Source organism: Solanum stenotomum, chromosome 3 (assembly GCF_019186545.1).
Source record: "Solanum stenotomum isolate F172 chromosome 3, ASM1918654v1, whole genome shotgun sequence".
NCBI lineage: Eukaryota > Viridiplantae > Streptophyta > Magnoliopsida > Solanales > Solanaceae > Solanum > Solanum stenotomum.
Genome location: NC_064284.1, coordinates 65,238,972 through 65,257,145, shown reverse-complemented (window position 1 = coordinate 65,257,145; position 18,174 = coordinate 65,238,972). Strand labels below are relative to the sequence as shown.

General features: G+C 31.6%; 2 protein-coding genes across 2 annotated transcripts; one reads left to right on the top strand and one right to left on the bottom strand.

Moving 5' to 3' along the window:
* The first annotated feature begins 895 nt into the window (after positions 1-895).
* On the top strand, positions 896-4,097 carry LOC125859310 (uncharacterized). The gene is made up of 4 exons (XM_049539022.1): positions 896-1,178; positions 1,787-2,412; positions 2,689-3,204; positions 3,772-4,097. The coding sequence occupies exons 1-4, from the start codon at positions 911-913 to the stop codon at positions 3,895-3,897; spliced, it is 1,536 nt and encodes a 511-aa protein (XP_049394979.1). The 5' UTR covers positions 896-910; the 3' UTR covers positions 3,898-4,097.
* A 1,122-nt stretch (positions 4,098-5,219) lies between these two features.
* On the bottom strand, positions 5,220-10,034 carry LOC125860784 (uncharacterized). Its single transcript, XM_049540804.1, has 4 exons — positions 9,836-10,034; positions 6,259-6,381; positions 5,627-5,746; positions 5,220-5,395 (listed from the first exon to the last, which is right to left on the bottom strand). The coding sequence occupies exons 1-4, from the start codon at positions 9,861-9,863 to the stop codon at positions 5,331-5,333; spliced, it is 336 nt and encodes a 111-aa protein (XP_049396761.1). The 5' UTR covers positions 9,864-10,034; the 3' UTR covers positions 5,220-5,330.
* Between the last annotated feature and the right edge of the window lie 8,140 nt (positions 10,035-18,174).

The following is an 18,174-nucleotide window of genomic DNA, read 5'->3' as shown; positions in this document are numbered from 1 at the left end:
AAAGTGTCAACAACAAAACCAGCTGCCATATCATAATTTACCAATCACTTGTATTGGTGTCAAACTTAATTAATCAGATGTCTCCGATTCAAGCTAAATATATATAATATCACGTCTGTTAATTAGGGAACAAATTAGCTCCCACGATCGATGTGGGACTTAACAATATGATCAAGATTGAATCGAGACTTCAATACAGATATAATATATTGATACGCGAAAAACAAAAGAAAAACTCTACAATAGGGAAAAATAGAAATCAGAAACAAATTTTGTCGCTAAATAACCTGACATGTCACTATTAGCTACAAGCTATTTACCGACAGATCGGATAGATAAATAAACCGTGATTGATTCCACATTTTTTTTGGGTACTGAAGAGATAAAGTTAAAGAACCAATAAGGGAGTAGTTATCAATTTCACATTATTGAACAACAAAAATCTATCGCTAATCCTATTTAATGAATTATAAATAATTCGATTAGATATGGGTATTATTTACCAACAAATAGCAAAAATATTGGTCGCTAATTTCTATTTTTTTTTTTAAAAAAAGAACTTTCTTCTTCTAGTGAAAGGAGAAACATGTTCAAAGGAGTTAGTTGAGTAAAGTTGATGAAACAATAAAGAGAGTAGTTATCAATTTCACACATGGATATAAGGGAGTTGATTTCTCATATGGTCATTCAGCTAACCGTTATTATCTCAGAAAGTTATTTTTTCTGTTGAAGAAAATTGGAATCAAGAAAAATATGACTTCCTGAGATAATACTTATTAGTAAAGTGATCATCTGAGAAATTAACTCGGATATTATTAAAATCTAAAATTATCATGTCCCATTTCTTTGTCCTTCACAATGGTTTTAGTATATATAAGAAGTGTTAAACATAGTCTTAAAAAACTTACCAATGGCTCAACATGAAACTTCTTCTTGGTTAATTGTTCTCTCTCTTCTTTCAATCATTGTGTCCTTTTATGGTGTTTCTTGTGTAAATATTGATCATGGAAATGGTTACATATCGGCCGTTGGCGATTCGGGGATGAGAAGGGATGGTCTAAGAGTTGCTATAGAAGCATGGAATCAATGCAATGAAGTTGGAGAAGAAGTGCCTAAAATGGGAAGTCCAAGAGTTGCTGATTGCTTTGATGTCTATAAAGCTTCTCCTCAATCACAAGGTAAGTTGAATTCCATGTTTCGAGTCTTCGTTAATGTTTTGTATTTAGTTGTGCTAGTGTGATCTTGTTCACATTGTCGGTTTACAAACTTGAATGAAGGAAGATAATATGTCAAGACTGTTCTGATGAATCCTCGCAATACATAACTATCTTGCTTAAACGGAATGATATGATCAGTGAGGATTCATATAGCCAACTTGACTATAAGATTGAGGCATTGTTGTTTTGTTGTTTTCTCTAGATTGTTTTAAAGACATAATGGCTATTGCTATACAAGGACAAATAATTGTTCTCATTGCAATGCAATTCCATACATGTTCAACAACCAGAGGCGGAATCAGAATTTAAACTTAACAGATTCAAAATTTTGATACGAGTTCAAAACTTGATATTTATACTAGTTTTGGAGAATTTTCATATATAGATAAGCAGTCCATACTGAAAGTAAAGCACATCTCTTAAAAAATAGCTTAAATGTCACAGCATGAGCAGTAAGGATTCATATAGCTGACCTGACTCACGTACCTCCCAAAAAAAGTAGTTGAGTTGTTGTTTTGTTGGTTTTTCGATATGTTGTGTTAAATATTTAATGTATATACTTTTTACAGGGGAAAATAATTGTTCTCTTTGCAATGCAATACCATACATGTTGGTACATAAAGTGACAGAGGAAGAAAACAGGTTAGGCAAAGGAAAATCATTTCTTGGATTGGAGAAAAAGGCAATTCTTGATGTTGATCATTATGCAGCACAAAAAGAACTTTACTTGGGATCAAAATGTCAAGTTGAAGACAAGCCAAATCCTTGGCAATTTTGGATGATCATGCTCAAGAATGGAAACATGGATACTTACGCTGCTAAGTGTCCGAAAAACGGGCTCTTATCAGGCCCATATGGGCCTGATAACAACTTTCCGTGTTTCGGAAAAGGGTGTATGAATCAACCATTGATTTTTCACAACTATACAACTTTACAAGGTGTTAATAGGACTACACTTAAAGGGAGTTTTTTTGGTACATGGGATTTGCATAGTAGAATGAGTAAATCAAGAACAGAGAATAATTCTTTTTATTCTGTGAAATGGAAGAAAGAATTGGGAAAAGGAAGTTGGATTTTTCATCATGTGTTGAAGACATCAAATAAGTATCCTTGGCTTATGCTTTACTTAAGATCAGATGCTACATTTGGTTTTTCTGGTGGATATCATTATCCAACTAGAGGCATGTTAAAAATTGTGAGTAAAAACTTCAACTTTTCTTGATTTGCTATCAAACATACATTTTAATTTTATATACTTTGATGTCATCTTCGCTATTGTATTTGTTTTTTACATACTTGTTTTTTGATATTTGACTCGAGGGTCTATCAGAAACAGTCTCTCTATCTTCACAAGGTAAGGGTAAGCCTGCATACACACCACCCTCCCCAGACCCCACTTGTGGGAGTCCGGAGTACACTGAGTATGTTATTCTTGTTGTTGTGTAGATATTGATACTTTTGTGTTGTGTAGATACCAGAATCACCAAATTTTAAGGTGAAATTCACCTTAAATGTGATAAAAGGAGGAGGTCTAAACAGCCAATTTTACTTGATGGACATAGGGAGTTGCTGGAAGAACAATGGCAAGTCATGTGATGGAAATGTAACAACAGACGTTATGCGATACAGTGAGATGATCTTGAATCCAGAAACACCATCATGGTGCAAACCAGATAGCCCAAAATTATGTCCACCATACCACATTTTCTCAAATGGATCTAGTATTCATCGAAACGATACGATTCGTTTCCCTTATGAGGCTTATCATATGTATTGTGCACCTGGAAATGGTGAACACATTGAGGAACCTAATGTTCATTGTGATCCTTACAGTAATCCTCAACCTCAGGAGATTTTGCAGATTTTGCCACATCCTGTTTGGGGGGATTATGGTTATCCTACTAGGAAAGGAGATGGTTGGATTGGAGATCCAAAAACATGGGTACTTGATGTTGGGAAGTTGTCACAATCACTTTATTTTTACCAGGTTTGTATCTATTTTTCCCTTTTCTTGGATTTCACAAAGGAGTTTAATAGACTATTGGGTCAAACTTTTAAAATCTGCTTATTTCGAAAAGTATTCTTTTGTCATAAGCTCTTTTTGAATAAAATACTTCTTTCTGTTTGGTTAATCAATTTGAAAAATAATTTTGTTGATATTAAAGCCTATGTTGTCCGGACTCTTCAAAAATTATTGTCGCACCTGTGTCGGATTCTATTTTTGGAGGATCTAATATGTATTCGTTGACATTTTTGAATAGTTCGAGCAACGTAGATTAGAGCAACAATTTGTGCTTGATCAATGTTTCAAAAGTGTTGATGGGTAAAAATTACTTTTCTTTCGGCTTCTGAAAAATCACTTTTGTTACTACTAAAAAACAACCAAACACCTATAACGATAATATTAAAAGTCTTTAGACTATCGATGTATATAACTTAAATCCTTTTAAAAAATATTATCCAACAATCATTGAAAAACACTTCCTAGGTATAGTTAGATTACGAAATTGACTTTTTTTTTCTTGGATATAATTTGGAACATTTTTTCTTGTAGGATCCAGGAACTACACCAGCAAGAAGGAAATGGACTTCAATCAACTTGGGAACTGAAATTTATAAAGATCCAAATCAAGTGGCAGAGTGGACAGTTACTGATTTTGACATTCTTGTACCTAAATAAAAATTTTAGATGTAGAAAAGAGAAAAAAAATTAAAAAGAAAAAGAATTTCTTTATTATTATTTACAAATTTGGGAAAGATTTAAATTTGGTCTGAAGAAAGACCACAAGTTTTCTCCAAGGGGTGTATTTTTTTAAAAAAAAAAATATTTTTTGATTTGTTCCAAGTTGTATGATTGAAATAGGGAAATAGAAGAAGCTTCTTATGGATTTTCTATCTTGAAATTATGTTGCTTGAACTTTCTTAGTATGTTGTTGTCCTTATGTCATTCTTCTAAAAATACATTATTTTTGAAGTATATGTATATATTGATATTTTTAAAAAATCCGAACATAAGCGATTTAACTTTGGCTTAAAGTGGATTGAGTGGTTGAACCAAACACTCTAACCAACTAACAAGTTGTGAATTTGGAGAGATGTCAGCAATTAACAACTAACAAATAGTCAAACATATTAGAAATTTGATTTTAAAATTATTAGTTTGATGATCTAAAAGATTTGTTGAAAAAATAATAATCTAAACGATTCAACAGATTTCAAAGATACAAATCAACTACTATCCACCAATAAAACACCAAATCAAGATTGACTACTTAACATACTATATTAGTATATGTGTTTCCATAAAATTTTAGATATTACTCCACCATTTTAATTTATGTATCTTATTTTCTTTTTTAATTTAGTATGTTTAAAAGGAAAGTCATTTTCTATATTTTTTCACAATTTTTATCCTGATTGACACTCTCTTATAGAACGATCTACTGCCAAATCGTATAGTTAGATGAATGAGATCTTTCCGCTATAATTAGAGATCACAAGGCTCGAAACTCAAGGATAAAGCAGTACAACCCATAACCCGACCACAACCTTTGATGATAGTTTTTTGTCGTTCAGCATAACAAAAAGTAATCTCATATAGAATTTAGTTTGCAACATTATTAATTTCTGCATAACTAATACAACGTTTGATTTCTACGATACGAACAAAACTTTGACTCATTTCTTTTGCAAAGTTGAAAGAGCTCACTATGAGAATTTCAGTAAAGGTGCTAAAAAATGGAACTTTATGATTAAAACAAGGACAGTCGGTTGCACTAAAGCTCCTGCTATGCCCTTTGAGGAAGGACTGGACCAAAAAAGTCTATTATACGCAACCTTACCCTGCATTCTGCAGGAGGCAATTTCCACGGTTTGAACCCGTGACCTCCTCAGATGGAAACAACTTTACCAATTCTATATTGTGTCCAAAATAATACCCTGGTAGATGGTTGCTGTATTTCTGGGCATATAGCTTTTTTTTTATATCTTGAGGTAGGACCATCATGCACAAAGCAATATCAATTGTCGAAAGAAATAGCTTGTGACAATAAATTTACAACAATTTACAGTCTCAATGAAGTATTGTACATGAAGGACTTGTCTTTTCAGTTTTCAGTTATCGCGAATCAAATTAGTTGGCTCGCTTAGAACATACTTGGGCAACTCATACTTGGCGCCTGCAATCGAATAATAGTTGATACAAATATCAGTGTCGGGTCCAGAGTATTGCGTTTGTGTTAAAACATTCACCAAATATCTAGAAATATTTAACTGTGAGTTATTATCGTAATATCTAACTTAAAGTCGTTGTAGGAAGCCGTAAACTTCAAATCATGGATCCACCTCTAGATACAATGAGATTATAGAGAAATGAAAACAAGTATTTGGCAAAAAATACTACTACAAACCTCTTTCGTCGTAGCATATTGTTAAATCAGGGGCTTGCACAATTATCCCGGCACTGTCCACGATTGCTTGTGCAAGGCTTATATCCGACTCTGCTGCAGCTCGGAGTGCATCCCAGATCTCTGAAGAAGGAAATATAATGGTTAGGATATTTTCATCTGCTATGCTGTTTTATATATCGACTTATCCTATAAGTACACATAGGTATATATTCATATAGCAGTGGCCAGTGTGTGTGGGGGTGGGGGAGTGTAACGAGTTAGGGTATTTGGAGTCACGAAGGTGTAGATGTTGCACATATTATGTTTTCTGGCTTTGCAATGAACGTCATTATAATCTAAAAAATTTCTAGCTATTGCCAGAGGTGAAATAGTATTCATACATAACGTCCCATCGATTATCTGTGACTGATGTGTAACATGAAAGACAGAGTAGCTCAATGCGTTGCACAATATCTCAAATGCAAGGACCAAGGACAAAACAGGCACAACGAACAATGAGATAGTACTTTTCCGGATAAGAATATCGAGATAGTAAGAATTCCTATCTTACTATCTTCTAGCTCTGGAACCAATTATTCCAGAAACAGGAAACAAGTATAATGGTAAAACTTCCCGTATTTTATGGAGATTACCTTTTCGACCCCCATAGTGTGGTGCTGTGTCCCAGAATTCATCACGCATCTGTACAAGCTGAGCCCTCGTAATAGGTTCTGAATGCTTCCAAGGCTTTGGTTTTCGTATCTGTTTAGCTGCTTCTGCAATCAAGAAACAAGCTCAGAACTCCACCGCTCAGGAGTGCTATTAAAAGAAAATATATCATATTAGAACTTAAGAAAATTGTTCATGATCTGTCAGTATCGGAATTCACGGGATATAGCAGGCAGCATGAAGTCATGGAAAGAAATAAAGCATTGGAGTATTCTCTTTTTCCTCCAAAAAGGAATTCCTTACCACACGATAGCTGTAATTCATATAGTCCGATGCTTTAAACAAGCCAATAACGTAAAGAATTGTTAAATGTGAAACTTTGGGTCCGACACAACCTCATGAGAGGAGGATTCCCCAAGGAGACCACAACTCATTTCCTCAACCAATCTGTGACTTAACAAGAAAAAACACAGACTATACACTTTGTGATAACAGATGTGTATGACGGGTATAATAGGGACGTGACTAAGTGACCTAAGTATTGATCTAACATTCATCTTCCTAGGATTATAACCTTCAATGGACTACTGTAAAAGATCCAAAACTAAATACTGCTGATAAGAACAAAATGACGAATTTACTAAACAACAACATACATCGTGTAATCCCACAAGTGGGGTTTGAGGAGGGTAGAGTGTACGCAGACCTTACCCCTACCTTGGGAGGTGGAGAGGCTGTTTCCAATAGACTCTCAGCTCAAGGAAAAACATATCAAAATTCAAAGCAGATCGAAAAATAAATAACTGAAGTGAAGGGATCATGGCAAAATACTATAGAAAGCATGACAAAGCATTCTGAAAAAAGGAACAGTAACTACACCAAAAAAGTGCAATATCGAAGCACAAGAAGAGACAATAGATAGCAACAGAAATTGACGGACAAGAAACTACAGGAGAAATACTACGACTACCAGTATGGAAGGGTAAGCGAGACAACAAAGTGAAGCCAATACATACAGCAGAGATGGTTGACATATGGTAGATAGTGGTATCAATATTTAACAGAAAACAACAAACACTGGGTAACTAACAGGTTGATAAGATCATTCTGTCAGGAAAATAACCCGAAGTCATTACAAAATGAACTGTGAAGATAGTCTAAGAAACAAAGTGCTCATCATAAGAATAACATGAGAACTATACAGAGAATGAAAAGGAAAGGGTAGATATGACAGAAAACAATAAAACGTATAGCATAGAAAGAACTTCTACTGAAAGACAACTAACCGAAGGAACAATTATTACTCAAAATGAAAGGAAATAGAGACATTATATAAGTCCATAACCGAAAGGCTAATGCAGAAGGTTTAGAAATTATAGGTTGTCGAATCAAGGGAAGCAAGATCTGCAAAAACGTTTCACATATTACGCATTGGCAAATGGATGTCAGACTGGAAACTAGATGACCATAAAACCTTCCTAACCAGGCCGTGCTAGTAACAACATGAACTCATACACTCAATTTGCTCCGATAACTTGAGTATGACAGCTAGGAACCAGCAATTCATTTTATTGTAGTACAATTTAAGAAGTTCTGCTCAGCCAGATAACAAGTTCCATACTCGAAAATGATTTTTTTCTTTGCATTTGTATTATCAACAAATTATGCGACATTTCATTCCTATTTGACAAGATTGCTTTCAGTGGAAAAATCAAGCATTCAATTGATATGCAGTGTCATTCGGCACTTTCAGTATGATGCCTGACAAAATAAAAATTTTATAAAATTATTTTACATTTTCTCATGGACTTCGACTCTATCCTAAGATGTCAAAGTTAGGTAAAAGAGTATCCAAACTGAAACTGCGATGAACTCTAATCAACCTAATCTCTCTGTTGATGGGCTAACAACCTGAATTCTACCTCACAAAAGCCTATCGCTCTGACATTGCCAGTTGAGACCAAGTTGAGGTGTCTACATGTGCACTCTCAAAATTGGAGTGCTTACTTGCCAACTAAGGCCAAATCTGAGTGTTTGTTCATGTATTATTCCAAAATAAAAGTTCATTCTCTATAACAACATAAGCGCATTTAGATGAGTTAGTCATGCTTTTCAACATAAAAATTCTGAGAAGTAACTGAACTAGTTGCTTTTAAGTACTTCTTGACTTTCAGCCAACACACTCCATGAATTCAATTTCTACTCCTAATATCGGTCCACTTATATCCACTTACTCAGACTTGACTTAAAACTTAAAAAAGCAATATGAAAAGACAATCTGTTGATAAACGCTGGTGATAAGAAACTGTTTTTTTCCCGAGGCTGCTCGAACAGATAGAAGACAAGCACAAGATATTGGGTGTCTGCAGTCTGTTTGAGATCTACTCTCTCACCACATTTCTAGAAAGTACCATCACACGTCCTGAAGTAAAGTGCAGTGCTAGAAATCATGTTACGGATCAAAATGTGCACCAGTCTAAACTTGGGCAAAGGCGACTTTTATTTCCTACGATGGTTTCTCCAGCTTAACTTTTATACTTATTGTCAATATGGAGGATTCATAGAGCTGACACTAACTAGCTTCGGATTGAGGCATCATTGATCTATCGATTCTTTAGTCAAATAAGCAACCCACCATCATCTCTACAACTCTAAGTTAACCCAGTAGCATAAAACGATCACATTATTTACTAAAGAAAAAATTTCATTTTTTTATAATCTAAAAATGGGTCTGGATCCAACTGTTTGGGCAAATGCAGCCATCGAAACTCAGGGATGATTAGGCCCACCCCTCCACCCTTCTCCACTTAAATACTATAACAACAACAACAACAACAAATCCAGTGTAATCCCACAAGTGGGGTCTGAGAAGGTATGATGTACCCAGCCTTACCCCTACCTCTATGGGGTAGAGAGGTTGTCTCCGATTGATCCCCAACAACCCTCCTCTTTTATCCGGGCTTGGGACCGACAATGTGAACAAACTCACACAGGCGGAGTTCCTTCTCCACTTAAATACTGACGTTAATTTGTTTGGGGCAAGGCTCAAACTAGTGAAATAACATACAAGTCCCTCAACGTTTGCTGATTGAGCTAACTCAGGGGGGCAATTTCAATTAAAAAGTGTTAAATACCTCCCAACACTGAATTCATCAAAAAACTGCTCCTCAAACATCACCAACAAGTTAGGATATGAATTCTCAAAGTCCTTGAGAGTGAAATTCCCAAAAAAGCAACCAACTTTACAACAAATGCAAATCCACCAACAAACAGAAATGTAAACTATAGAAAAAACTTGCACCATATAACCAATTGAGGATACCTAAAAATGGGTATAAGAAAAACAACTAATTTCACCAAAAATAACAAGAACACAAGCACAGCACAAAGAAAATTCCCAGAAAAGAGCAAAAAACAATAAAAGCAACAATCTTTACAACAAATGCAAATCCCTAACAGCAAAACTTACACCATATAACTCTATAACCAATTGGGTATTACCTAAAAATTGGTACAAGCAAATGATTTCACCAAGAATTACCAAAAAAAAAAGGAGAGTACCATTTTCTTTGGATCCAGAACAACCCATGTTCAAGAATCACCCAGAAACAGATATTGAGGGGAAAATGACTTATTTACATAAATTTCTGTATGGAAAGTGAGAAATCAAATGGGATTTTTGAGTTGGTTTGTGATTCTTTTGAGGAGTGTTTTTGCGTGCTCACCACTCTCACTGACAGCTATTCTTTATTTTTTTATTTTTTTTTTGGGTTTCCTCACTCTGCACTGAGGGGGGTTTGCGCATAGTTGAAACTCGGACTAAAATCAAATGGATTATAGCAGAGTCCATTTTCTTCGTATTCAGAACTCAAATCCAAACTTCTAGTATATGTAAGTATACTTATTTGACACTTGAGCTTGATAGGTTTATTTTTTTTTGAGAACTTATGAAATTACACTACTTAAGATAACACAATCTAAAGATTCCTACCATTTGAATTAATTACAAAAATACTTTTATTCTTCTCTCTTAACATCCGAATACATCATTCCATCTCTATAATCAGATTCATTATAACTTTATTTGTGTACAATATATCTGGTATAAATATTATTATTGATACATAATCCCAGTTATGTTAAACCTAAATCAGTATGAATCTGGTTTATAATTATGTATCTGATACATAACTCATGTATTGGAGGAAGGGAAGGAACAATAGCTTCACGAGATCGGAAAAATACGAATTTGTTATGATTTGAGAAACTTTTAGAATATAATGTAATTAGCGCTCAAATTATTTGGATTTCTATACTTTATACTTTTCTTTTTGGTGTGTGTAGTTTCTCGCTGGCCCGATTCAATATGAATTTATGTGGAATTTTGCATTTACAAGATCAATTTAAGAGGGCGACACTTTCGATATTCACATTGAAGCTTGACTAAATCTGAAATTTGCAAGATTTCCTCTATTGTGTGATTAATTCCTGGGGGTGACACTCTTGATATTTGTATTGGGGCCCAACTAAATCTCACACTAGAATTCTCGCATTTCAAAGTCCATTTTTGAGAGTGGCATTACCAATATCCGTATTGAATCACAACTAAATTTAATTCACACGAAATTTTCGTATTGGAAGGCCTGTTTCTAGAAGTGACAATCTCAACATGATCATTCCCCTCCTAAGAGTTCGAACCAAATTCTTATTAAAGGTGGAATTATTTTAATCATTCCACCACAAACTACATTGGAATGCTTTGTAAAGAAGGTCCCTATATTTCCTCCTTTTAACTAATGGGGAAGGTTGACATGTTTTCTCTTTTTTTTTCATTCGATTTTTATGAATTTAAAATTTAAATATTATAGTTTTAAATTTGAAATTCTATTCCACTTTAATTAATTTATTGAATTTAAAATATATTAATTATATTTATTAATTGTTTTTAAATATAAATATGAAACGTTAAATTAAAATTATTAATTTCAAATGAACCCATAACTATATACTAGGTTCCCTTGTTTGATACTATGGTTATTTAGTAACTTATGCATGCTTAGTTTTAGGAATTTGATTTTCCAACCTATTATAAATGTTATTTTAGTTATAGGTTTATTTTCACAAAAAATAGATTAATAATAACATAGAAAGACTTATAGAGGTATTTTCTTCTATTGAAGTCTTAAGTGCATTGAAAATTATTTTCTCATTTAGTTTATATATCAAAAAAAATTCTTTGAACCTTGTGTTTTATAGTTAAACTAATTAGAAGAAAGACAATATTTCCTTCTTCGTATATTATATGATAGCATTTGACTGAATAAACATTTTCAGAAAGAAAGATCGATTGATATTAAAATTTATATATAGACTATGAAATACTATACCATGAAATCATTACTTTATAAATAAAAGATGGGAAAATGCATAAGTATCCCCCTGCCTATGCTCGAAATTCCTGAGACACACCTAACCTTTACTAAGGTCCTATTATCCCCCGAACTTATTTTTTAATTAATTTTTTGCCCCTTTTCGGTCTATGTGGCACTATCCTTGAAGAAATTGTCAACACGCGCTGGACCCGCAAGATAGTGCCACGTAGGCCAAAAAGGGGTAGAATATTACATATAAAATAAGTTTGGGGGGTAATAGAACATTAGTAAATGTTAGGTGTGTCTCTGGAATTTCGGATATAGGCTGGCGGGGTACTTATGTATTTTCCTATAAAAGATCTTCATCAAGTACTGATTTTTTGGTAATCTTAGACAACACAATTATCTATATATATTATTAAAAAAATATTTTATTATAAATTTAATAATTATATATAGTTACTTGAAATTATTATGAATTTTTAAAAGATAAGGGTCTGAAAAATACTTTAACTTTGGTCGAATTTGCTGTTGCGATACTAAACTTTCATGAGGACACTATTACCTCCCTAGACTATTTAATACCGTATTTTAAACATATATATATTTGCCTATGTGGACATAAAAAATAATACAAAATTATAAATAGTAATGTGTCCACGTGAGCACATATATACCTTTAAAATACACTATTAAATAGTTTAGGGGGTAAAAAATATGGTATTAAATAGTCTAGGGAGGTAATAGGTCCTCATGAAAGTTTAGTATCGCAACAACAAATTCAACCAAAATTAAGGTATTTTTCAGACCCTTATCTCATTTTTAAATCTGTATTTTAGTGAAGCTGGCAATTCCATGCAAATTTCTTTTTCAAGAATTGCCAGCCTTTTGTTTTCAAGTTATTATGGATGGTGATAGGGGCTAATTATCTTATCCAAAATCTAAAGAAAAGTCAAAGTTATTCACAATTATTAAGAAAAAAAAAATATTTAATAATGAAAATTAAAAAAACAAGTTCAAGTAATTTTAATTTTAAGATATGTTTCATTTTCTAAAAGTCCATCCTATAATACTTGTTATGTTTCATTTTCAGAAAGTTAAATATTTTAAGATATTTTTTTTTTACTATATTGATATTAGAATAATTATGCCTACAATAATTTTCATGCAAGTTTTAAATATCTAAATTATAATTTTAAAATATTAAATTGATTTAATTTATTTTTAAAAATTAGACAAATTGACTCTAGTAAAAAGCGAATATAATATAGATCAGTAGCATTTTTTAACAACTATATAAAAGCTCCAAGCAAGAAATGTTTGTACAAAATCTCCCCTAATTCCTCCTATTTATTTGCATTAAATCAAAAAAATAAAAAAAATCAAGGAGATCATATTGAATTTTTGTTTGTATATGAATTTATTATACGTACAATATCCTCCCTCTTATTTCTCCAAATAACTATTGACATGAATCATTCATGAAAATAATTATTTTTTCCTCTTTTACTATATCCGTTTTTGAATTTTTATATATCATTATTACATGTTGTTTTATTTGTTTTTCTTATCTTATTATTTATTATTGTTATTATAATTCTTTTATTCATTATTTTCAACATGTTTGAAGGTTAATCAACAACATCTTGTGTTACTTTTACGGGACAAGGATGATGTTGTGTACACAACACCCTCCTCAGATTCCATTTATGAAATAACTACAATGTGTATATTGTCGTTGTTGTTAATCTACACAATGATGGAGACAAAATTTTTACTAAGGATATTTAAAATCTGAAGAAATAAACACATGAACTAGTTGAAGAGAAGATTCGACATATATTATATATACATAAAAATAATTTTAGTTATATATATATATATAGTATAATGTTTCATCGAAGGGAATTAATTAAGATGAATCCCCTTGACACAAGCTAGCTCCCCCCCCCCCCCCCCCCTTAATCATGCACCAAAACGTTGCCCTCAAGTGATCACAATTCACAATAATTTTTTTTTCAATTTGTTTTTTTGGTAAGACAATTATCTTTTATTTTTTTTGGCAATAAATCTTTTCATTACTTCTAATAATATGATCTTATTTTTTAAAAAATATTTTCCATTTATATTAAATCATGATACATATAAATACACATTCCTCCATACACCAAAACACACAATTTTTTGTATCTACTTTATTCTTCTACCACTCCTTAATTAACATATTGTTTTTCAAATTCTTATGGCCAATATGGTTCATAAACTTTCTTTAATCTCCATTATTATGATAATTTTCATATTAATAGTTACAAATGAGAGTTTTTCAGCAAGAACTCACGGTACAAATATATTTCCAATGGAAAAAAACAATTGGAAAATTAGCAATGGCAATATTGGTAATGATTGTCGTGTTCTGAAAAGTATAGTTCCACCATCCGGGTTGGTTCGGATTTTTCAAATAGCAAACCAAATCATTTGTGTAAAAATTTTAAATTTATAAACCAAACTAATAAAATTCGAATTTTTTCAGGTTTTTCAACCTCGGGTTGGTTCGAGTTTTTCAAATACCAAACCAAACCATTGTGTCGAATTTTTAAATTTATAAATCAAACCAAACTAATAAACCTTGAATTTTTTCGTAAAGTTTGCATGCAAACATATAATTAACTTGTGCTCCAAATATTTCTTTAGTCCAACTAAAATACAATTATCTAAGGTGTTTCTTAAGAAAATAACACAAAATATGAGATGAGTACTGATGATACTAAAATATTCAATAAAAAATAATAATGAAATCATCATATAAAATAAATATTGCAAAGTCATAATGAAAATGATCATAATTTAAAAGTACTAAATCATGCTAAAATAAGTTTAATAAGTATTAGTTACATTACTAAAAATTTAAGGAAAATTAAAATTAGATTATGTATTTTAATTGTCTAAACCAATGTAAAACTAAAGAACAAATATTCAATATTATTGTCATTCTTAGTGTTGAATTGATTTTCTTTTTGCATTAGTATTAATTTGATTTTTAAGTTTTATTATAATTATCAACATCTATGAACTATAATATTTATTAGACCATTCCGAATTCTAAGTTTTAAACTTGAAATAATATATTAAAAGATAAAAAACTATGAAATAGTATAAGAAATATTTTAAAATTATATCAAAGTAAATATTTTTATGTATAAAATAAAATTTTAAAATTACATATATAATGTCGGGTTGATTTTTTTAAGTTAAAACCAAACCAACCCAAATATAGTCGGATTTTTTTTTTCCAATACCAAACCAAGTCAAACCAAATCACTAATCGGTTATTTTTTTTTCAATTTGACTCAATTTGCGGTTTGATTCAATTTTCGATTCGATTTTGTACACCCCTAAAGGGTCACAAGAAATCACCACCTCTAGGCAAAAAGCTATAACCTATCGATTGAAATTGAAATTTTCGTCTTCAACTGAAAGCGATTTAACATCGATTGAAATTATGTGAAATTTAATTTTGATATGTTACTATTAATAAAAGTTAGTTGTGTGTGTCTTATGACATGTTCAGCTTGAGGTGTTTCATCATCATCAGTTTCTTCTCGTGTCTTCTAATTAGAGAGCCACCTGGGCTGCAATTTCCATCTTTTCAACACATACATATGTATCTTCTCTGTTACAATTTTCCTCCTCCAAGTTCTTCTTGGGTGGCCGTGTGTTTCAACGTCCATGGAAAAGGGTGCATCTCAAATCTTGCTATCTGCTATTCTAAAGTATTACCTTTATACTCCATGAAAAACACCTGTAGAAATATTATGAAATTTGTTTATGTTTCTTCTGTTGCGGTGGAATCTACGTGTTGCTGGTGAGTATATATTTGTCCTCTCATTTTGCGGATATCTTCCTTTCCACATGTGTTTGTTATTCTAATTTTGTATAAAATCAATGGTTTATGAGAACACGATGAAACACATTGAGTCTGAAGGTAGAGTGTTCATAGATAGATTGACTAGAGATTTCTTGTCATCAGAATATTTTCACCGTTATCCTAATATATTTGCGCGACGTTACTATTTTTCAGGAAAAGTGAAGCTTGCTACTTGACACAACGGTAAACAAACTTTATTACCAAGACTTCTTTGTATAATCACCTTCTCATTTTTCATTTTTCTCTTCATGCTAACACAAAGACAACAACTAAATTCTTTTACTTTCTTTTCCCAGATAATGAAAGGCAACATGATTTGGTTGACTCATTTCAGAATCCAACTTCAACAACCTTGCAACTGCAATATTAATATTTGTATTTTCTCTTACGCAACAAGCTTCCTGCATAACCAACCTTGCACAAAATGTATGTATTATATTTTAAAAATACAATCGTGCCTTCTTTATTTTCAAATCAATATAAAACTCGGCACGGGCACTCTCTCCCTAGTCAGATTAATAAATTGTGGTTCAAGTTGCCCTTTGAATTTTTATTTATATTGGAATTTATTGTATACGTCAATATCCTCCCTCGTATTTCTCCTAAGTATTGGCATTAATCATGCACGGAAATTATTAATTTACTCTTTAAGTATCCCTTTTTTTAAAAAAAAATTATATACTATCATTTATTGCTACATGTTTTTTCATTTGCTTCCGTTGTCTATCATTTACTGTTACTTAATTTTTTTCTCCATTATTTTTGACATATTTTGTAATGCTTTACTTGATCTGAGGGTCAATCGGCAACATCTTATTTTTTCTTCACACGATAGAGTTATGGTACTTTGCATACACAATACTCTCCTCAGATCCACTTATGAAATAACTATACTTTGTATGTTGTTGTTGTTAATCTACCGTGGCGGAAACAAAATTTTCATTAAAGGGTTCAAATTCTAAAGAAGTAAATTTGACATACATTATAAGTAGATAAAAATAATTTTAACCGTGAGTATATATATATATAATACAATTTCTATCAAAAGAAGTTCAAATGAACCCCTTGACCATAAGTTGGCTCCGCCCCTTAATCATACACGAAAATATTGCCCTATTTAAATGATCACGGTATATAGTACAATATTTCGTCAAAAAGAATTCAGATGACCTCTTGACCACAAGCTGGCTCGGGCCCTTAATATGCACAAAAATATTCTTTTCATTTTCATTTTTGGTAAAATATTTATCTTTTTTCATTTTTTGGTAAGACAATCTTCTTTTCATTAAACTTCTCATAATCTGGTCCAGTCTGATTTTAATAAATTATTTTCCATATATAGTAAATCATGATACCTATAAATACATATCCCTCATACACAACAAAATACGCATTTTTCAATCAACTTTCTTCTTCTCTACTTCTTAATTAACATATTATTATTCAAATTCTCATGGCCAATATGGTTCATAACTTTCTTTAATCTCCATTATTATGATATTTTTCATATTAATGTCTACAAATGAAACTTTTTCAGCAAGAACTCATGGTACAAAAATATTTTCAATTGAAAAAAACAATTGGAAAATTAGCAGTGACAGTATTGATAATAATCGTCGTGTTCTGAAAAGTTCAATTCCACCATCCGGGCCGGGTCACAAGGGTCACCAGTCATCACCACCACCTCTCCGCAAAAAGTTACAACCTATCGATTGAAATTGAAATTGAAATTTTCCTTGGAAGCTGAAGGTGGAATTTATAATATTTATATCCATTGAAAGATTTAATTTTGATTTGTTGAGATTAATAAAACAGTATTTCAGATTAATAAATTGTGTTCAAGTTTCCTTTTGAATTTTTATTTCATGAACTGATTGATCATCTAAAAATATAATCTTTTTTTTTCATTTTTTTTTGTTTTGTTTTCATGAAGTTAAAAAAAGAGAAATTTATTTTATGAACCGTACATGTCTAATAAAAAAAAAGTGATGTGCATCTTATTGATAAACCACACATCGGTTAATAATGTATTCAACCGGACAAAAATTTTCATGATTTAATTTTTCTCCAGTCCCAAGGAATCACTTTTATAGTAGGAGGTTTGGGTTCTTTCTTTTGCTTCTAACCCTAAGAAGTTTCAACATGCTGAAACTTTTTATTTTGTTGGCTGACTAGTACCTTACTATTGAGTTAGCAATCCAAAGAAAATATCATTTATTTAACCACATTCTTCAATATCCTCTTTGTTTTAATTTTTGTGATACCATTTGATTAGACGCTTAAACGAAAAAAAAGTTTTTTAATTTGTGATCTACAACAAATCTTAGTTATTTTTGTGGCTGTAAATTATTTTATTAAGTGTAAAAGGAATATTATAAAATTAAAATATTTCTAATTATAGAAATGTGAATCTTTTGAGGAATAGATTCGGATAATGTGCCAGATAAATTGAGACGGATAGAATAATAATATTTTAATGTGTGTGAGAGATCAGTAATATATAAATCAAGTATAAGTTATATATCGATTAATTATAGAATGTTTAGTTTTCATATGTGCTTAATAATATCAAATACCAAACGCTTGTAGTAATTTAGAGATTA

What these genes read in the sequence shown, in the direction of transcription:
- LOC125859310 (XM_049539022.1), top strand. Translation starts at nt 911, where the DNA reads ATGGCTCAACATGAAACTTCTTCTTGGTTAATTGTTCTCTCTCTTCTT. An exon ending in CTAGAGGCATGTTAAAAATT is followed by an intron (nt 2,413 to 2,688) that starts GTGAGTAAAAAC and finishes TGTGTTGTGTAG; the next exon opens with ATACCAGAATCACCAAATTT. An exon ending in AATCACTTTATTTTTACCAG is followed by an intron (nt 3,205 to 3,771) that starts GTTTGTATCTAT and finishes TTTTTCTTGTAG; the next exon opens with GATCCAGGAACTACACCAGC.
- LOC125860784 (XM_049540804.1), bottom strand. Translation starts at nt 9,863, where the DNA reads ATGGGTTGTTCTGGATCCAAAGAAAATG. An exon ending in ACACTATGGGGGTCGAAAAG is followed by an intron (nt 5,747 to 6,258) that starts GTAATCTCCATA and finishes TTCCTTCTTCAG; the next exon opens with AGATCTGGGATGCACTCCGA. An exon ending in AATATGCTACGACGAAAGAG is followed by an intron (nt 5,396 to 5,626) that starts GTTTGTAGTAGT and finishes ATTCGATTGCAG; the next exon opens with GCGCCAAGTATGAGTTGCCC.